The 23,218-nt window shown below is 45.3% G+C and overlaps 1 protein-coding gene across 2 annotated transcripts in view; it reads right to left on the bottom strand.

Annotated features, from left to right (window-relative positions):
- Nucleotides 1–23,218, bottom strand: part of LOC134927912 (protein-glutamine gamma-glutamyltransferase 5-like) — a 352,569-nt gene that overhangs the window by 242,436 nt on the left and 86,915 nt on the right. For both annotated transcript variants that reach the window (XM_063923027.1, XM_063923026.1), the window contains exons 4-6: nucleotides 2,602–2,720; nucleotides 1,515–1,643; nucleotides 181–358 (exon numbers count right to left, since the gene is read on the bottom strand). In XM_063923027.1, coding sequence (XP_063779097.1) covers nucleotides 181–358; nucleotides 1,515–1,643; nucleotides 2,602–2,720 — 426 coding nt within the window. The remainder of the gene's footprint in view (nucleotides 1–180; nucleotides 359–1,514; nucleotides 1,644–2,601; nucleotides 2,721–23,218) is intronic.

Here is a 23,218-nt window from a genome sequence, read left to right on the forward strand (position 1 = left end):
AAAAAAAATATATATATATATATATATATATATATATATTTTTTTTTAGTGGAGGGGGGTTTCTGGGTGCTCGGAAACCCCCCCTGGGTGCGCCACTGACTACATACCACAAACCACATCTGATCTTAAGGAATCCTACATATGATAAAATGAATTAATTTATTTTGTAATATATAATACCTGTACACAAGACTGATGCAAAGACCCAGCACTGTCCATATTTTACGGGCTGGCACCCACTTGAAAACCACTGACGCAAAATAGAGCTGCTTCCATTCCACTTTGTAGGACTTGTTCCATCATCATATGGTTCTGACCATCTGCCTTCCATTACACCATTGTCATCAATGCTGTTGATCTATAGGAAATATGAAAGGTTGTTAGCTTCAAAAAACTGACATTTATTAACCAATAAAGTTTTTAGATTTTTAGATTTAGTTTCCTCATGGCTGCTGCCTACAGCTGTGGGTTTCAGTTGTGGGCTATGACCAGTTATTATGGATGTAATTGGTAGGTAGGTTTTAGCTTTAGAAGAATAATGGATTTACACCAAAAGTACTAAATGATAAGAAATGTGGTCATATTTACTAAATTAACAATATGGCATCAACATTTATTTCTTTACCTATTTATGTAAGAATAAGTACAGGAAATAGTACACTGCACTACTGAAACCTACAGGATACATTTTGTTCACATGAAAACAAAATTGCCCAGTTATCTTCACAACTTGGCCACAGGAATCAGCAGGGTTGTTTCTAGCCAATTTGGCTCCCAGTGCGAGATTTAAAAATGCGCCTCCCATTACATAAAAAAATGTGCTCCCCCCCACACACACACACCTAGATTAAAAAAAAAAACTTGCGCGCGCACCCGGCAAGGGGGCATGGACTCATCTAAATGGGTGTGGCCTCATTTAAATGGGCATGGCCTCGTCTGAAAAGACTACCTCACAATCCAGTTTTTGACCCTGCTCCAACAGATCACGACCACCACAGGAAAAAAAAAATTCTACCATATTAAACCCCACACAGTAATGCCCCCTGCACCATATTATGCCACACACCGCAATGCCCTTGATACATTAAATCCCCACACTACGGAAGGCAAGAGTCCCCATTTCACACATTACGGCAGGTGTCCCAATTTTACACATTGAGAGAGAGAGAGAGAATACTTACAGAGGCGATTACCGCTCTTCGGCCCACCTCACCAGTCGCTCCTTGCGCCGGCCTTTCCCTTTTCCTAACTTGGATCCCCCTCTGTACTCCGCTCGGGAGGGGGGGGGTGAGTTTTGCGGAGTGATGGGGTTGCGTCGTGACGTAACGACGCAACCGCGTCATTCCGTGAAACTCCGACCCCCGAGCGGGTTACTCGGGGAGAAATAGGAGGTGGAAGCAGGGAGCCACAGTTAGTGCCGCGGCGGGCGCCCAGTGCGGTTGCACTGCTCGCCTGCCCCAAGAAACGGCCCTGGGAATCAGCACGTATCATTCTCCACAGTCACAGTAACTCACCATGGCACTTAGCACTCTGCTGACGTACACAGGATCATTTCTCCTAGAATAGTCCTCTAGAGCATTTTTATGGCTCTCCAGACTTTTATCCAGTAGTTTCAGGCAAATGTCTACTATATCTTCATCAAACTTTTCCATGATTTTGGAGAGAAAATAGACAATAATTAAATACATTAACTCTAATGATAAGGCACAGCAATGATACCAAAATGAGCTTCTATACAAGAGCCCAAACAACATACAAATCAAATTCCAGTTTGACCATACATGTACTTCTCATTCTATAATGCTTTGTATATTTGAGATAGAGTGCTCCCTCTAACGCCATTTAAAGTTGGTTACCTTTATAACTATGATGGTCTTTATTACAGTACAGGCAAAGATTAGAACAATATGACCATATGTAATACCCTGAGGCACCAACTACGAGGCCTATAAGGTAGTAAATAAGGTATTATTTAAGTAGTAGTAATGTACAGAAACAGTGTGGTAATCTCCCTTGTATCCCAGTAGTAGGAAGAAAGGAAACCCTTTTACCATCAGCTTTCCACACTACTGGTCTATTAAGGCATTTTCTTTGCTGATTAAACAGATCTGTGTGTTGAAAAACAGGTTATTGTACAGTATAATGCATTTGATGCATTAGAAAGGGGGTGCTGTGTATTATAGTGTTTGCAGTGTTGGAGGCACAGTATAATGAGACACACCAATCCCTCCACAAGCAATAAGCTTTTGTAGGAATTGGTGTGTTTTAAAGAATGCTAGATGTTATGAGATAGAGAAGGAAATTAGCATGTTCAAGTTTTAGTAGAAGAGAAAGGTTAAATGGCAGTATTATTAACTGTTGTTATTTTCTTACTATGGGGCCTATTTATCAACAAGTTTTAGCTACACTCATTACGTATGATAAATGTTGCTCCAGCCAATCAGCTCCTAGTTGTCATTTTTCAAACACATGACAGGAGCTGATTGACTTGAACACAATTTATCATATGCAATGAGTATAAATAGCTAAAGCTCATTGATAAATGGGCCCCTAAGCCTCATGTACTCTTGCCTTAAGACTCATTACAATGGTGAAACCTACCTGTCCATAGATCCATGGACGTTTGCTGATGTAGTTTGAATTGCCCACAAAAATGAAACCATATTCATTCATGATATACTCTTTTCTCTCATCTTCATTCTCCATGAAAGTAGCATCCTCTAAAATGGAATAAAAGTGAAATAAAATTCTTTAACAAAAATGTTTACTGTATAAAGAACTTTATCATGTATACAGTACAACAGAATATTGTATAATTAACACATTATGGGATTAACATCTGATAAAAACACCCAAAGAGCTCAATAATCGTCCATTATATAAGTAAATTATATCTAGCATTTATTATTTCTCATAACAGACAATACAAATAACAATTAATACTAAAAAGTCACCATACTTATAAAAATTCAATCATATAAAATAAATGTAAGCGGACTCCAAAACACAACAATAAAGACTTACGGGTCAATTTACTAAGCCTTGGATGGAGATAAATTTGCTGGAGATAAAGTACCAGCCAATCAGCTCCTAACTGTCATTTTTCAATTGGCTGGTACTTTATCTCCAGCGACTTTATCTCCATCCAAGGCTTAGTAAATAGACCCCTTAATTCTGCAAGTAGATAGATGGGATTGATATCAAAATACCGACGTTCGGGATCCCGATGGTCAGATTCCTGACAGCGGAAACCCGGTGCTCAGAATGCCAACATATCCCAGTAATTATTATAACCCTACCTCTAACATACCACAGCCTTAAACTAACCCTCCCCTTAGTGCCATCCTGATAGATAAAGTGCCAGTTAGAAGTTATGCCCCAAGAGGTTTATTGCTTACTAGTTAAAAACCCATCAAAATGACGGACACCAGAGCCGGATTATTGGGGGGTGGTTGTTACTCACACAGGAGCTGGCGGGTTTCTGGAACTCCTGCTGCTTGGAGCTGGGGCTTTGTCATGCTGAGCAGGTGTGTATGTGTAGGTGTGTGTGTGTGTGTAGGTGTGTTCCGTTTTAATGATGAAGCACTATATACACCAGTACTGGCACGTGTAAGCTCACCAGTCCCCGCACAGCTCCCGGCAAGTCTGAGGGTAGAGGAGGCCAGTAGCCAAAAGCAGATGGCTGGAGTAGTCTGGGCATGGCCTGTGCGAGGTGTGGGAGGGATGAGCACAGGACCCCGCCTCTCTGCCGGCGCAGTATATATAAGGCTGCTAAGCCAGCTCTCTGCCTCCTCCTTACCCGCATTATCTGCAGCCCCAGCACAGACCCTTAATTTTCCCAGTAACCGAACTGCTCACCACACACAGGGTCTCAACCCTTCCTGCCAGACTGATCCGCCTTCTGAACACTACGAGACCGTCTGATAGTTCCTGCATCCATATACCGGTTACTTCTGCCACTTGTTACCGAGTCCCACGATGGCAAGTAAACTGGGGATTGAAGCATAGTATATGGAGGAAGGGGTGCAGAGTATGCGGTATATGGCAGGAGCGGTATATGGAGGAGAGGGGTGCCCTGTATATAGGGAACATTGTATGGAGGGGTATGGGGTGCAGTGTATATAGGGGCAGTATATGGTGGGGGGGGTCAGTGTATATAGGGGCGTGTGTGTGTCCCGAACAGAGCTGCGTCTGGCACCCTCCAGTGGCTGCCGGTGGCACCACAGAGGTGAGGAGCAGTGTTAGCCTTATTTACAGTAAATATATATATATATATATATATATATATATATATATATATATAGATGCTGCGGTCCGGCACTCCCTGTAAGCCTTTTCAGATATCTATCGCTGGTGCCATCACGGTGTGGATTCCATAGTATTGCAAAGTATTCAATGTTCTTCTTCAACGTTTCAATTTATTTTCCTGATGACAATTTGACAAATAAATTGAAACGTTGAAGAAGAATTGAGGACAGATGTCCATTTCTTTATGAGACAAGCATGAGTGCCGCACCTTTGCAATACTATATATATATATATATATATATATATATATATATACACACACAGTATATATATATATATATATATATATATATATGTTAAAGATGTGCGCCGGACCCGATGATTTTGATTTAGATTCACCGGCAGGATTTGGATTTGCCAAACAGTCGTGATGGGATTTGGATTTGGATTTTTTTCAAAAATGGTTAAAAAAACAAAACAAAATCAAATAATTTTTGTGTTTTTTTTGGCCCTAGAGTATTATTAAACTCAACATTAATTTCCAGTAATTTGCAGACAATTTTGACCACCTTACAGCTCACAATGTTGTATTCATCCACTTTAGGTCAAACTCTGCAGCGAGCTGGCTGGTTACTTATTACTAGGCGACAGAGCAGCGGCACAAACAGACGGCAGTTTGTAGCATATCTGTGAAACACTGTCACATTAGAGATGAGCGCCTGAAATTTTTCGGGTTTTGTGTTTTGGTTTTGGGTTCGGTTCCGCGGCCGTGTTTTGGGTTCGAACGCGTTTTGGCAAAACCTCACCGAATTTTTTTTGTCGGATTCGGGTGTGTTTTGGATTCGGGTGTTTTTTTCAAAAAACACTAAAAAACAGCTTAAATCATAGAATTTGGGGGTCATTTTGATCCCAAAGTATTATTAACCTCAAAAACCATAATTTACACTCATTTTCAGTCTATTCTGAATACCTCACACCTCACAATATTATTTTTAGTCCTAAAATTTGCACCGAGGTCGCTGTGTGAGTAAGATAAGCGACCCTAGTGGCCGACACAAACACCGGGCCCATCTAGGAGTGGCACTGCAGTGTCACGCAGGATGTCCCTTCCAAAAAACCCTCCCCAAACAGCACATGACGCAAAGAAAAAAAGAGGCGCAATGAGGTAGCTGTGTGAGTAAGATTAGCGACCCTAGTGGCCGACACAAACACCGGGCCCATCTAGGAGTGGCACTGCAGTGTCACGCAGGATGTCCCTTCCAAAAAACCCTCCCCAAACAGCACATGACGCAAAGAAAAAAAGAGGCGCAATGAGGTAGCTGACTGTGTGAGTAAGATTAGCGACCCTAGTGGCCGACACAAACACCGGGCCCATTTAGGAGTGGCACTGCAGTGTCACGCAGGATGTCCCTTCCAAAAAACCCTCCCCAATCAGCACATGATGCAAAGAAAAAGAAAAGAAAAAAGAGGTGCAAGATGGAATTGTCCTTGGGCCCTCCCACCCACCCTTATGTTGTATAAACAAAACAGGACATGCACACTTTAACCAACCCATCATTTCAGTGACAGGGTCTGCCACACGACTGTGACTGATATGACGGGTTGGTTTGGACCCCCCCCAAAAAAGAAGCAATTAATCTCTCCTTGCACAAACTGGCTCTACAGAGGCAAGATGTCCACCTCATCATCACCCTCCGATATATCACCGTGTACATCCCCCTCCTCACAGATTATCAATTCGTCCCCACTGGAATCCACCATCTCAGCTCCCTGTGTACTTTGTGGAGGCAATTGCTGCTGGTCAATGTCTCCGCGGAGGAATTGATTATAATTCATTTTAATGAACATCATCTTCTCCACATTTTCTGGATGTAACCTCGTACGCCGATTGCTGACAAGGTGAGCGGCGGCACTAAACACTCTTTCGGAGTACACACTTGTGGGAGGGCAACTTAGGTAGAATAAAGCCAGTTTGTGCAAGGGCCTCCAAATTGCCTCTTTTTCCTGCCAGTATAAGTACGGACTGTGTGACGTGCCTACTTGGATGCGGTCACTCATATAATCCTCCACCATTCTATCAATGTTGAGAGAATCATATGCAGTGACAGTAGACGACATGTCCGTAATCGTTGTCAGGTCCTTCAGTCCGGACCAGATGTCAGCATCAGCAGTCGCTCCAGACTGCCCTGCATCACCGCCAGCGGGTGGGCTCGGAATTCTGAGCCTTTTCCTCGCACCCCCAGTTGCGGGAGAATGTGAAGGAGGAGATGTTGACAGGTCGCGTTCCGCTTGACTTGACAATTTTGTCACCAGCAGGTCTTTCAACCCCAGCAGACTTGTGTCTGCCGGAAAGAGAGATCCAAGGTAGGCTTTAAATCTAGGATCGAGCACGGTGGCCAAAATGTAGTGCTCTGATTTCAACAGATTGACCACCCGTGAATCCTTGTTAAGCGAATTAAGGGCTCCATCCACAAGTCCCACATGCCTAGCGGAATCGCTCCGTGTTAGCTCCTCCTTCAATGTCTCCAGCTTCTTCTGCAAAAGCCTGATGAGGGGAATGACCTGACTCAGGCTGGCAGTGTCTGAACTGACTTCACGTGTGGCAAGTTCAAAGGGCATCAGAACCTTGCACAACGTTGAAATCATTCTCCACTGCGCTTGAGACAGGTGCATTCCACCTACTATATCGTGCTCAATTGTATAGGCTTGAATGGCCTTTTGCTGCTCCTCCAACCTCTGAAGCATATAGAGGGTTGAATTCCACCTCGTTACCACTTCTTGCTTCAGATGATGGCAGGGCAGGTTCAGTAGTTTTTGGTGGTGCTCCAGTCTTCTGTACGTGGTGCCTGTACGCCGAAAGTGTCCCGCAATTCTTCTGGCCACCGACAGCATCTCTTGCACGCCCCTCTCGTTTTTTAAAAAATTCTGCACCACCAAATTCAAGGTATGTGCAAAACATGGGACGTGCTGGAATTTGCCCATATTTAATGCACACACAATATTGCTGGTGTTGTCCGATGCCACAAATCCACAGGAGAGTCCAATTGGGGTAAGCCATTCCGCGATGATCTTCCTCAGTTGCCGTAAGAGGTTTTCAGCTGTGTGCGTATTCTGGAAACCGGTGATACAAAGCGTAGCCTGCCTAGGAAAGAGTTGGCGTTTGCGAGATGCTGCTACTGGTGCCGCCGCTGCTGTTCTTGCGGCGGGAGTCCATACATCTACCCAGTGGGCTGTCACAGTCATATAGTCCTGACCCTGCCCTGCTCCACTTGTCCACATGTCCGTGGTTAAGTGGACATTGGGTACAGCTGCATTTTTTAGGACACTGGTGACTCTTTTTCTGAGGTCTGTGTACATTTTCGGTATCGCCTGCCTAGAGAAATGGAACCTAGATGGTATTTGGTACCGGGGACACAGTACCTCCAACAAGTCTCTAGTTGGCTCTGCAGTAATGATGGATACCGGAACCACGTTTCTCACCACCCAGGATGCCAAGGCCTCAGTTATCCGCTTTGCAGTAGGATGACTGCTGTGATATTTCATCTTCCTCGCAAAGGACTGTTGAACAGTCAATTGCTTACTGGAAGTAGTACAAGTGGGCTTACGACTTCCCCTCTGGGATGACCATCGACTCCCAGCGGCAACAACAGCAGCGCCAGCAGCAGTAGGCGTTACACGCAAGGATGCATCGGAGGAATCCCAGGCAGGAGAGGACTCGTCAGAATTGCCAGTGACATGGCCTGCAGGACTATTGGCATTCCTGGGGAAGGAGGAAATTGACACTGAGGGAGTTGGTGGGGTGGTTTGCGTGAGCTTGGTTACAAGAGGAAGGGATTTACTGGTCAGTGGACTGCTTCCGCTGTCACCCAAAGTTTTTGAACTTGTCACTGACTTATTATGAATGCGCTGCAGGTGACGTATAAGGGAGGATGTTCCGAGGTGGTTAACGTCCTTACCCCTACTTATTACAGCTTGACAAAGGGAACACACGGCTTGACACCTGTTGTCCGCATTTCTGGTGAAATACCTCCACACCGAAGAGCTGATTTTTTTGGTATTTTCACCTGGCATGTCAACGGCCATATTCCTCCCACGGACAACAGGTGTCTCCCCGGGTGCCTGACTTAAACAAACCACCTCACCATCAGAATCCTCCTGGTCAATTTCCTCCCCAGCGCCAGCAACACCCATATCCTCCTCATCCTGGTGTACTTCAACACTGACATCTTCAATCTGACTATCAGGAACTGGACTGCGGGTGCTCCTTCCAGCACTTGCAGGGGGCGTGCAAATGGTGGAAGGCGCATGCTCTTCACGTCCAGTGTTGGGAAGGTCAGGCATCGCAACCGACACAATTGGACTCTCCTTGTGGATTTGAGATTTCGAAGAATGCACAGTTCTTTGCTGTGCTGCTTTTGCCAGCTTGAGTCTTTTCATTTTTCTAGCGAGAGGCTGAGTGCTTCCATCCTCATGTGAAGCTGAACCACTAGCCATGAACATAGGCCAGGGCCTCAGCCGTTCCTTGCCACTCCGTGTCGTAAATGGCATATTGGCAAGTTTACGCTTCTCCTCCGACAATTTTATTTTAGGTTTTGGAGTCCTTTTTTTTCTGATATTTGGTGTTTTGGATTTGACATGCTCTGTACTATGACATTGGGCATCGGCCTTGGCAGACGACGTTGCTGGCATTTCATCGTCTCGGCCATGACTAGTGGCAGCAGCTTCAGCACGAGGTGGAAGTGGATCTTGATCTTTCCCTAATTTTGGAACCTCAACATTTTTGTTCTCCATATTTTAATAGGCACAACTAAAAGGCACCTCAGGTAAACAATGGAGATGGATACTAGTATACAATTATGGACTGCCTGCCGAGTGCAGACACAGAGGTAGCCACAGCCGTGAACTACCGTACTGTACTGTGTCTGCTGCTAATATAGACTGGTTGATAAAGAGATGTCTATGTAACTATGTATGTATAAAGAAGAAAGAAAAAAAAACCACGGTTAGGTGGTATACAATTATGGACGGACTGCCTGCCGAGTGCCGACACAGAGGTAGCCACAGCCGTGAACTACCGCACTGTACTGTGTCTGCTGCTAATATATAGACTGGTTGATAAAGAGATAGTATACTCGTAACTAGTATGTATGTATAAAGAAAGAAAAAAAAAACACGGTTAGGTGGTATATACAATTATGGACGGGCTGCCGAGTGCCGACACAGAGGTAGCCACAGCCGTGAACTACCGCACTGTACTGTGTCTGCTGCTAATATATAGACTGGTTGATAAAGAGATAGTATACTCGTAACTAGTATGTATGTATAAAGAAAGAAAAAAAAACCACGGTTAGGTGGTATATACAATTATGGACGGGCTGCCGAGTGCCGACACAGAGGTAGCCACAGCCGTGAACTACCGCACTGTACTGTGTCTGCTGCTAATATATAGACTGGTTGATAAAGAGATAGTATACTCGTAACTAGTATGTATGTATAAAGAAAGAAAAAAAAACCACGGTTAGGTGGTATATACAATTATGGACGGGCTGCCGAGTGCCGACACAGAGGTAGCCACAGCCGTGAACTACCGCACTGTACTGTGTCTGCTGCTAATATATAGACTGGTTGATAAAGAGATAGTATACTCGTAACTAGTATGTATGTATAAAGAAAGAAAAAAAAAACACGGTTAGGTGGTATATACAATTATGGACGGGCTGCCGAGTGCCGACACAGAGGTAGCCACAGCCGTGAACTACCGCACTGTACTGTGTCTGCTGCTAATATATAGACTGGTTGATAAAGAGATAGTATACTCGTAACTAGTATGTATGTATAAAGAAAGAAAAAAAAACCACGGTTAGGTGGTATATACAATTATGGACGGGCTGCCGAGTGCCGACACAGAGGTAGCCACAGCCGTGAACTACCGCACTGTACTGTGTCTGCTGCTAATATATAGACTGGTTGATAAAGAGATAGTATACTCGTAACTAGTATGTATGTATAAAGAAAGAAAAAAAAACCACGGTTAGGTGGTATATACAATTATGGACGGGCTGCCGAGTGCCGACACAGAGGTAGCCACAGCCGTGAACTACCGCACTGTACTGTGTCTGCTGCTAATATATAGACTGGTTGATAAAGAGATAGTATACTCGTAACTAGTATGTATGTATAAAGAAAGAAAAAAAAACCACGGTTAGGTGGTATATACAATTATGGACGGGCTGCCGAGTGCCGACACAGAGGTAGCCACAGCCGTGAACTACCGCACTGTACTGTGTCTGCTGCTAATATATAGACTGGTTGATAAAGAGATAGTATACTCGTAACTAGTATGTATGTATAAAGAAAGAAAAAAAAACCACGGTTAGGTGGTATATACAATTATGGACGGGCTGCCGAGTGCCGACACAGAGGTAGCCACAGCCGTGAACTACCGCACTGTACTGTGTCTGCTGCTAATATAGACTGGTTGATAAAGAGATAGTATACTCGTAACTAGTATGACTATAAAGAAAGAAAAAAAAACCACGGTTAGGTGGTATATACAATTATGGACGGGCTGCCGAGTGCCGACACAGAGGTAGCCACAGCCGTGAACTACCGCACTGTACTGTGTCTGCTGCTAATATATAGACTGGTTGATAAAGAGATAGTATACTCGTAACTAGTATGTATGTATAAAGAAAGAAAAAAAAACCACGGTTAGGTGGTATATACAATTATGGACGGGCTGCCGAGTGCCGACACAGAGGTAGCCACAGCCGTGAACTACCGCACTGTACTGTGTCTGCTGCTAATATATAGACTGGTTGATAAAGAGATAGTATACTCGTAACTAGTATGTATGTATAAAGAAAGAAAGAAAAACCACGGTTAGGTGGTATATACAATTATGGACGGGCTGCCGAGTGCCGACACAGAGGTAGCCACAGCCGTGAACTACCGCACTGTACTGTGTCTGCTGCTAATATATAGACTGGTTGATAAAGAGATAGTATACTCGTAACTAGTATGTATGTATAAAGAAAGAAAAAAAAACCACGGTTAGGTGGTATATACAATTATGGACGGGCTGCCGAGTGCCGACACAGAGGTAGCCACAGCCGTGAACTACCGCACTGTACTGTGTCTGCTGCTAATATAGACTGGTTGATAAAGAGATAGTATACTCGTAACTAGTATGTATGTATAAAGAAAGAAAAAAAATCCACGGTTAGGTGGTATATACAATTATGGACGGGCTGCCGAGTGCCGACACAGAGGTAGCCACAGCCGTGAACTACCGCACTGTACTGTGTCTGCTGCTAATATATAGACTGGTTGATAAAGAGATAGTATACTCGTAACTAGTATGTATGTATAAAGAAAGAAAAAAAAACCACGGTTAGGTGGTATATATAATTATGGACGGGCTGCCGAGTGCTGACACAGAGGTAGCCACAGCCGTGAACTACCGCACTGTACTGTGTCTGCTGCTAATATATAGACTGGTTGATAAAGAGATAGTATACTCGTAACTAGTATGTATGTATAAAGAAAGAAAAAAAAACCACGGTTAGGTGGTATATACAATTATGGACGGGCTGCCGAGTGCCGACACAGAGGTAGCCACAGCCGTGAACTACCGCACTGTACTGTGTCTGCTGCTAATATAGACTGGTTGATAAAGAGATAGTATACTACTAATATTATATATACTGGTGGTCAGGTCACTGGTCACTAGTCACACTGGCAGTGGCACTCCTGCAGCAAAAGTGTGCACTGTTTAATTTTAATATAATATTATGTACTCCTGGCTCCTGCTATAACCTATAACTGGCACTGCAGTGCTCCCCAGTCTCCCCCACAATTATAAGCTGTGTGAGCTGAGCACAGTCAGATATATATATACATTGATGCAGCACACTGGGCTGAGCAGTGCACACAGATATGGTATGTGACTGAGTCACTGTGTGTATCGTTTTTTTCAGGCAGAGAACGGATATATTAAATAAAACAAACAACTGCACTGTCTGGTGGTCACTGTGGTCGTCAGTCACTAAACTCTGCACTCTCTTCTACAGTATCACAGCCTCAGGTCAATCTCTCTCTCTCTCTCTCAACCCTAATCTAAATGGAGAGGACGCCAGCCACGTCCTCTCCCTATCAATCTCAATGCACGTGTGAAAATGGCGGCGACGCGCGGCTCCTTATATAGAATCCGAGTCTCGCGATAGAATCCGAGCCTCGCGAGAATCCGACAGCGTCATGATGACGTTCGGGCGCGCTCGGGTTAACCGAGCAAGGCGGGAAGATCCGAGTCGCTCGGACCCGTGAAAAAAAACATGAAGTTCGGGCGGGTTCGGATTCAGAGAAACCGAACCCGCTCATCTCTATGTCACATAGCAGTGGGATAAATGAACGGTGGTGCAAGATGGGATTCTCCTTGGGCCCTCCCACCCACCCTTATATTAGATATTAAACAAGACATGCACAGTTTAACAAACCAATAATTTCTGCGACAAAGACTGCCACACTTGTGGCTGAAATGATTGGTTTGTTTGGTCGCTCAAAAAACAAGCTACCAACTGCCTCAAAGCAACAGCTCTACAGTGTCTAGAAGATGTCATTGCCATTGCCATCCTCATCATCACACAATATTATTTCCTCCCCGCTTGAATCCACCATTACAGATGTCTCTGTATTTCGATGTAATAGCTGGGAAAGGTCTTCCTCATGGAATATCCAGTTCATTTTGATGAACATAATCTTTTCCACATTTTATGCCATTCACTCACAAGGTTCCCAGTTGTGCTGAAAACTCTCTCCGAGTAGACATTGGAGGGTGGGCAGCTTAAGTAATACAAAGCCAGTTTGTACAAGGGCCTCCACATTTACTTTGTTTTCCTTCCAGTACACAAAGGGACTCTGTGACATGCCTACTTTTATGGTGTTGTTTAAATAATTCATCACCATTCTTTGGATGGTAACCCATCAGATGTAGTTACGGTAGAGGTGTCACTAATACTGGCCAATTCATTTAGACCCGACCAGATGTCAAAATGTTTTGACTGATCTGCATCCGCACTAGGTCTTTTGGTAAAATTTTGTTTTTTCCTGCCTTTTTCGGAAGAAACTGAAGGAGGAGACATCACTTCAGCTGCCAACTTGCTCACCAGGAGCTCTTTGCATCTCTTAAGATCTGTGTCAGTTGGAAAGAAAGACAGCACTGGCGACTTGAACCTAGGATCAAGCACGGTTGCCAAAATGTAGTGATCCGATTTCAAGATACTGGCAACCCTTGGATCCTGCTCAAAGCGAATAAAGGACTTGATCTACAAGTCCTGCATATTTTGCGGATTCACCTTGTTTTATCTCCTCCTTCAATTTCTCCGGTTGTTTTTCCAAAAGCCTAATTAGGGGAACCACCTGGCTCAAGCTAGCAGTGTTGAAACTCACTTCACAGGTGGCTACTTCAAAGGGATTGAGCACCAGCTTGTCCCACACTGCGTGGAGTCAGACCGCTTTCACACACGGTACTATACAACAATGGGTGCAATGTACACAACAAAACAATGTATTTTGAGGACGCAGCTTGTCCCACACTGCATGGAGTCAGACCACTTTCACACACGATGCTATACAACTATGGTGTACTGGTGTGCAGTGAACACAACAAACAATGAAAAGAAAGAAGAGCAAAAAAAAAATTTTTTTTTGGGGGGGGACGCAACTTGTCCTACACTGCGTGGAGTTAGACCTCTTTCACACCCGATACTATATAACTATGGTGTACTGGGGTTAGGGCCGGTGCAAGGCTTCTCGGCACCCTAGGCAAAACTTCTGCCTGCTCCCCCCCCCCCCCACACACACTACCCACACCCACCCACCCCTCAGGTCAAAGTGTGGAAGTAGCTTCTTAGAAGTTCCACAGCTGTCAAAAAGAGCCCGTCCCCTAAAAAAAATATGTAAAAAACAAACAAAAACAACACGCTTACTGACACAGATTCCACTGATACATACACACTTACTGACACAGATACACTACCAGCACTTACTGACACAGACATCACTTGTTGGCACATACATGCTTACTGACAGACACCCCCTAACTGACATAGACACTAGTTACTGGCAGATACCTCTTACTGACACAGATGACCCTTACTGACAAATACCCCTGACATAGACACCAGTTATTGGCACATACATACCCAGACATACCTTACTGACACAAAAATTTACTGACACAGATACTTACTGGCATATACCCTTTACTGATACACACACTACTTACTGATATACAGTATACCCCTTACTGACACCACTTACTGGCATGTACATAGACACCCTTTGCTGACAAAGATACAACTTACTGACACCACTTACCGACACAAAAGCTTACTGACACACACATACACACTACTTACTGACACACACACGCACCACTTACTGACACACACACGCGCGCACACACAAACACACACACACACCACTTACTGACACACACACGCACCAATTACTGACACAAATGCACATACTACACAGACACCACTTTCTGACACGAACGCACAGACACCACTTACTGACACAAATGCGCATACTACACATACACCACTTTCTGACACAGATGCACATACTACACAGAGTCAACTTACTGACACAAATGCACAGACACCACTTACTGACACAAATGCACATATTACGCAGACACCACTTTCTGACACGAACGCACAGACACCACTTACTGACACACACACACACACGCACCACTTACTGTCAAAAATGCACACAGACACCACTTACTGACACATACAAACTACACAGACACCACTTACTGTCACAAACACAGACACCACTTACTGACGGACACACACACACCCTACATAGACACCACTTACTGACACACACACACACACCCTACATAGACACCACTTACTGGCAAGAATGCAGACACCACTTACTGACACACACACGCACCACTTACTGACACACACACACACACACACACATACACACTACTTACTGACACACACACGCACCACTTACTGACACACACACACACGCGCGCGCGCACACACACACACCACACACACACCACTTACTGACACACACACACACACGCACCACTTACTGACACAAATGCACATACTACACAGACACCACTTTCTGACACAAGTGCACATACTACACATACACCACTTTCTGACACAAATGCACATACTACATAGACACCACTTACTGACACGCACACACACACACACACACACACACACACACAAACACACACACACACACACACACACACACACACACTACATAGACACCACTTACTGACACACACACACCCTACATAGACACCACTTACTGACACACACCCTACATAGACACCACTTACTGGCAAGAATGCAGACACCACTTACTGACACACACGCACCACTTACTGACACAAATGCACAGACACCACTTACTGACAGCCTGCAGGCTAGAGTAAAATCTCTTACCATCTCCTGAAACTTTCACACTGACATCGTCTCAAAACATTATTTGACCTGGACATTTCTCCACAGAACACTTGAACATTGCAGCCCTGTGTAACATGATGAAAGCAATCTCAGGAGGGGGGAGGGTAACATGAGAGATGCAATCGTGGGGGAAGGGGATGTAATATGCCGGAGGCAATTGCGGGAGGGGGGAGGGGGGGAGTAACAAGTGGCAGGCAAACGTGGGAGGGGGGCGGGTTACATGCGGCAGGCAATCAAGGGAGGGGGGCGGGTAACATGTGGGAGACAAGCGCGGGAGGGAGGGCAAGTAACCTGCGGCAGGCAATCGCTGGAACTAGGGTGGCGGGTAACATGCGGGAGACAAGCGCTGGAGGGGGGGCTGGTAACATGTGGGAGGGGCACAGCTAATATGCAGAATGCAATGAGGGCGTCTGAATTAATGAGGGTGCAGTCATAGTACGGGGCAGGAAATTACCGGGTTCCATCGCGTGCGGGGGAGGGAGGGTTGAATTTCAGACAGAGGAGCAGTCAGCACGCAGACACTGACAGTGCTACTGATTTAACATAACAATGTCTGCCCTGCTCATCACCTGATGGGTTACACTTACCAATGTAACACAGACATCAGTGCCATGGCGGTTGATAACAGCAGCATCCCTGCTCCATAGTCTCTTAAGGAAGAGAATGAAGGAAGGGAAGCAATCTTTCATCGACAGCATGCGGCTCCGCCCACCAGTGGCCGGCGCTCATAGGCAGCTGCCTAAAGCTGCCTAGTGGTGGCGCCGGCCCTGACTGGGGTGCAGTGCACACAACAAACAATGTAAACAGTAAACTATTTTTTTACATTTATTTGGGGACGCAGCTTGGCTCACACTGCGTGGAGTCGGACCGCTTTCACAGAGGGTGTGGCCTGCGTAGTCACTGCAGTACCACTGTGATGGACTTAGGGGACTGGTCACTGGACACAGTGACAGCACCACAGCCCCTTTGATGGACAGTGACAGCTCCAAAAAAAACATGGGAGGCACTCAATATCCCTGCTGTCAGATCCCCGGCACTTTGCATACTAGTGCCGGGATCCTGACTGCCGGGATACTGAAAACTATTCTTCCGCTTGGGGTGTCCACGATACCCTTGGAGGGAGAATAAACAGCGTGGTGAGTGCAGCAAACCCGCAAGGGGCTCTTTTGCGCTCGACCCGCTGCCAGCATTCTGGCGGTCAGGATTCCGGCGCCGGTATGCTAGGCGCCGGGATTCCGAGCGCCGTTATATTGTAGTACACCCCAAAAAAAACACTAGCTGTGCTGGACACAATGACTGACAGCCCCTTAGATGTACACTACTGACTGACAGCGTCTTATGTACACTACTACACTGAAAAAGGCCGTTATACTATTGACTAACACAGCCGCACAGCACAACCCCTGATGGACACTCTGACACACAGCCCCACGGCACAGCCCCTGATGGACACTCTGACTGACAGCCACACAGCACAGCCCCTGATTGACACTGACACAGCCCCTGATGGACACTCTGACAGCCTGCCCTTAACCACTTGCCTGGCATGGTCGCATCAGACCTTGCACAGGATGCGACCAGTCAGATAAACAGTGTTAGCAGCGGCAGGGAAGGGAAACTCCACTCTCCCCTACTGATTGCCGTGCTGCTGATCACTGCGGATCGGTCAGCATGGCAGGACTCCCCTCCAGCGGCTGCAGACAATAGCAGCCACTGGGGAAGTGTAAATTATCCCCCCAACCCCCCCCCCCCCCCCCCCCTTCCTGAGTAACTGGAGGCTGTCCCAGTTTTCAAAATTAAAGCTGCGATGGTCGCAATGTTTCGAATGTTCCTATGGTCACGATGCTCCCGATCGATGTTCCGATGTTTGAGAAAAATATATATTTTAAAAATAAAATAAAATAGCAAATAAAATAAAAATTCCATTTTTTTAACTGAAATAATTTTCATAGGGTTAAATTCAGGTTCTTCACCTAATTCACTCATAAAAAACCCCCGACAATATCTGAATGGTTTTTGGGGAAAAAATTGTCAGTTAAGTGGTTAAAAGGACAAAGACTGACAGCACACAACAGCAGAGCTCCTCGCAGCATGGAAGCATGCAGGGAAATGGCGCAAAGCCGCAGGACACCGAGCCTTTATAGACTCGAAGTCTCTCATGAATCCGATGTTCGGCCTCTTCCGTGATCCCAAGCCTGGCGGGAACTTTCCGAGCCGGGCTCGTGAACGGCTCGGAGGGCAATGTTCTGAGCTGTCCGGATTCCTGGGAATACAAACCACTCATCTCTGCTATATATATATATATATATATATATATATATAGAGATATATATATATAGATATATATATATATATATATAATACTGTTTTGGGAAGAAAACGGTTTCTCTCTCTCCACTGTCTCTTTCTACCCCTGCCACTCCACTCTCTCCCCCAGTCCCTATCAACCCCTAACCCCCCACCCATCTTGTATCTTTGTCCCCCAGTCTCTATCTGCACCTACTGCACTCTCTTCTCTCCAGTCCCATTCTGACCCTGCCCCCACTCTCTCTCTCCCAGCCTCCTCTGCCCATATGTCAATTATGAAATAGTCAAATCAGTATTATTAATATTAGCAGCAGCATATTGGGAGGCTGTAACATCTCCGTGCAGTATCACTTTCACTTTCACCTTTGACAGCTTGCAGCACACAAAGGAGTCATTTAGTCCATCAGGTGCCCTCTAGTGGCTGCCAGCGCACATAACAGAGGTGAGGAGCAACAGCATTAGCCTTTTTTAATATAGGATTTCCAAAAGAATCTTAATGGAAATCTTTCCTGGAGGGCTCCTGTTATCAACAAATATGTAGCTCTTGGATTTGTAGCAATAAATATTTTTGGGTTTTTTGAAATGTAAAATACAGCTTTAAAATATTTTTATTATGCTCATAGCAGACACTCCATATAAACCTTTACACAGCAATTAATGCAATTGTGGTGGGTAAATATTAGCAGCACTATTCTCCTTTGCTGCTTAAATATACAGTGTTGGACTGCGGTATAAAGGGACCACTGGAGGCTGTGGTATGAACCCATTATAAAGGACATAGCCTGCGGACAACATGAATACTACAGTGCTTGGTCTGTTCATACAGGTTCCTGTAATAGAGAAACAATGTATAATTCAAGTGCACTGTCTGAAAACTGACATTAGAAGAGGAGAAGGGGCCAGGGCCGTAACTAGGTGTGTGCGGAGGGGGCACCGCACGTAACACTGCAGGGTAGGGGCGCTGTTGGCGACACTTGTCAATTATCTGTTTTAACTGCTTTCACTTGCAGTTCCCCCCTTTTTGGAGCCCAGCATCTCCTTCCGCTCCCGTTTCCTACCCTGATCCCTTCTGTTGCTAATATCTATACAACATTCATGAACTCAACTTGAGATTTCTTTGTTATTCAGTTTCTTTGTTATTCAGTTATTCAGTTTATTACATCTCAAGATGCTGATATACCGGGGTTTCATACCCATTGCCTGTGGCTTCCAGTCAGGCAAGCTATTCATTGAACTGTCTGCTCTTGCATAGAAAGGTAGAGAATTCTAAGCTAGAGAAGTCTAACTAATTGAAGCTTACCTTACTGCGGCTGAGCATATCTATGTAGTATATGGCTGCAAGGGATTGAATATGTGGCTGCACACTACATAGATCTGCTCAATTGCAATGCTGATTTTTTTTATTTTTTTTTTTACAAAGTACCAAGATCTTCATATATTGTTCATAGTTGCTGGACCAAAAAGCTCAATGAGTAGGGTGTTTGATTAGAATTAAACAGGTTATAGGATTGAATCCTGGGTATGGCAGTATATTGAAATGTGTTAAAGGCTAGTGTAACTGAATAACACAATGAGCTCTAAAGTTAAGTGCATGAATGTGGTATAAAGAGGATTTGTGTCCAAATCCATTTTCTTGCAGTGATCTGTAAATGGGTTCACTACGGCTGGCCGGCGGTCGGGCTCCCGGCGACCAGCATCCCGGCGCCGGGAGCCCGACCGCCGGCTTACCGACAGCTTGGCGAGCGCAAATGAGCCCCTTGCGGGCTCGCTGCGCTCGCCACGCTACGGGCACGGTGGCGCGCTACGCGCGCCACACTATTTTATTCTCCCTCTATGGGGGTCGTGGACCCCCACCAGGGAAAATAAGTGTCGGTATGCCGGCTGTCGGGCTCCCGGCGCCGGTATACTGAGCGCCGGGAGCCCGACCGCCGGCAAACAGAAGACCACCCCTGTAAATGTATATGTGTAATATACTGTATATATATAAACAGGAAGTTCTATATATATAATGTGGGAAGGGACTTATAGCATGGGCTTTCTTGGGGATCAATCTTGTCATTCCCTTTCCCCACGATTCATGCGCCTTATGTCCTTATTGGTAAAATAGGGGAGAGGGAGGGCACCAATTCTTATGGCTCTGGATGGGGCCCTCGGGCAGTGGGACCCGCAAAGGATTTCCCCTGTGTCCCTGTGGGCAAAGTGAACCCACGAGGGTACATGTTTACATCACTTTGGCTTAGATATGTTTTTTTTCATGTCTACCTTTTGACCCTGTGAACCTTTTGTACCCGATGACCTTTTCTATGTCGACAATATGGTGTTGACCTATTGACTGAAGACATATTGACTGTCAATCTTTTAATCCACATCCTTCTGGAACCACTAGGGTATAAAAATGTATTTTATTTTATTTTTCTTCATCTTCACTTTAAATTATTATCTTCAATACTTTGTAATCTAGTTGTTCTTTAGTCACAGTTTTATAAACAATAAACCGTTAAAAAACAAAACAAGAAAACCTTATACCATACGGTAGATGATAATGACAGTGCTTATGGTAGCAACACATATATCCCAACACGTCACACAGGGTCACTGTGGTGTAGAAACTAATTTTATTTTTTATTTTTATTTTTAAATTTATTTTAATAAATGTGATATCGTTTAACAAATTTTAACTGCCAAAAATGGCCTAATAATCTGACAGACAAAAATATCTAATCTCTCTGTAAAGGTCAAAACAGAAGCAAAAATGTGTTGATAATATTTCAAAATTGTATCTTTTCCATGTTTAAAATATTTTGATTTCTTAATCAACATATAAAATATACACGGTCGAGACACATTATTATGACCACCAGCTAATAGCCAGAGTAACCGCCATGTGCAGTATGGACCGCAACTAGAACTGTCATTTTAGACATACGTCTGGTAGCCCCCAGGTTTATTTTGACGGTGAGCTGCTTCACTGTATCGTGTCGATCTGCCCTCACGCGCCTTCGTAGCCGCCGTTTACCTCTCACATCAATGGCACCTGGTGCTCCACAGTTTCCATGTTGGTTATTCGCAATGATGCCATTTGTCCATACACGATACACCTTCACCACAGCAGCACGCGAATAGTTCAGAAACAAGCCGATAATCATCCTTTTGCAAATCGGCCCTTTTACCCATGACAGCAACAAGTTATTTGTGTGCAGACGGTCTATCGCACACCTTATATACCCACAAAGTCAGAAAATGACACGTGACGTACTTCATGGGCTACGTGCTGCTGACATCAAATGTAGGAGGTGGTCATAATAATGTGATTCAACCATGTATATAGATGATCTCAAATATTATTCTTTACTATAGAGTCATTAAGACCCTGTGATAGCAGAGAGCCCAAAGAGAATATCCAAAATGCTTTTGTGGGCATCGACGCCGCATTGGGGTGTCGCAGTCAGGACAATGCAGGCATGTCCGGACTGTTTGCGGGGCAGGCCACGGCAGCTGCATGATGCAGCCGCTGTAACCCGAAACATGGAGGGTAGCCATCTGCCTACGCAGCTAGGCTGCGCAGGCAGAGGGCTACCCTTATCATGCAAGCGGTTGCATGATAGCAGGGGGGAGGGCCTGATATGCGAGGTGGATTTGGCCTGTGCTGGGTGTCCCCCACATGCTAGTGTAAAGGGTTGTAGTTGTGCAATTTTTTTCACAACTACAACCCATGCTGAATTAAGCCCTATGTGAGTTCATTTGTATTGTGTTATGGCTGTGTTCCAAGAATCTTGTATTCAGAGTACGTGTTGTACTCCCAATATATTGTGCCCCACATTCACATTATCAGGTACAACACAAAAGATTGGGAATTAATAAAAGCACGAATATCAAAAGTGGACCCCAGACTGGTTGAACTGAACGGATGACTCATGTGTTTGCAACTAGTCCTTCCATATCTAACATCCAGCTGTTAGTGTATCTGGAACTGTATTAGATTCAAAAAATGGTTGGTGCCAAATGATTCTTCAAATTATTTGCTTTCTTAAAGACCAACATAGGTTCATTACAAGGACACACAGACATGTTTTATCAAATATCAAAATAAGGTGCTTCTTCTTAAAAATATATTTAATTTGTTCTGATCATGAATTGCATTTAGATTCAATTTGAGATCTATGGCATAATCCACATTTTTTTCAAGACCAACCGTGATCCTCTATCGCTTTCTCGGTCCTCACTATAGGCCTTTTTGAGAATTCTATCAGTATAAAGGTATCAGTCAGCTCATGTGCTTGTCTAAAAAACTGAGAGTCCTCAGTTACTGTGCCTGAGCCTCCAATACTGGCCATTAGGAACAGGGCCGTAACTAGGTGTGTGCGGAGGGTGCACCGCACATAGCGCTGCAGGGTAGGGGGCGCTGTTGGCGGCACTTGTCAATTATCTCTTTTAATTGCTTTCACTTGCAGTTTCCCCCCACCTTTTAAGCCCAGCATCTCCTGACTGCCTCTGTCTCCTACCCAGTAGCGGCTCTTGCCACGGGCAAGCAGGCTTTTTGCCCGGGGCGCCACTACCCTGATGGCGCCGCCGTGGCAAGAGCCGCTACTAAGCCTCCCTCCCCGGCTGCAGCGAGCGCTGTGTGCGCCCGCTGCAGCCGGCATCACTGACTGGCACTAGAGGTCAAAATTGACCCCTAGTATCAGTGCGGCGCTGCTATGGGAGAGAACATCATGACGTCTCTCCCATAGAGAGGAGCCGGCGCCCGGAGATGACAGCAGCAGCAGCAGCGGTCCGGAAGCAGGAGAGAGGCTGGTAAGTATTATTTTTTTTCTTTTAGGGTTTGAAAGCGTCGCTACTACTGGGGGCACATACAGGGGGCACGGCTACAAGGGGCACAGCCACTGGGGGCAGATCTACAGGGGGCACATACTGGGGGCACTGCTACAGGGGGAACAGCTACTGGGGGCAAATCAACTGGGGGCACAGCTACAAGGGGCACCACTACAGGGGGCACTGCTACAGGGGGACCAGCTACTGGGGGCAAATCTACAGGGGGGCACAAGTATAGGGGGCACAACTACAGGGGCACAGCTACAGGGGGCAAATCAACTGGGGGCACAGCTACTTGGGGCAAATCTGGGGGCACAGCTACTGGGGGCATAACTGTG

The sequence above is a fragment of the Pseudophryne corroboree genome, chromosome 5 (genome assembly GCF_028390025.1).
Source record: "Pseudophryne corroboree isolate aPseCor3 chromosome 5, aPseCor3.hap2, whole genome shotgun sequence".
In the NCBI taxonomy this organism is placed as follows: domain Eukaryota; kingdom Metazoa; phylum Chordata; class Amphibia; order Anura; family Myobatrachidae; genus Pseudophryne; species Pseudophryne corroboree.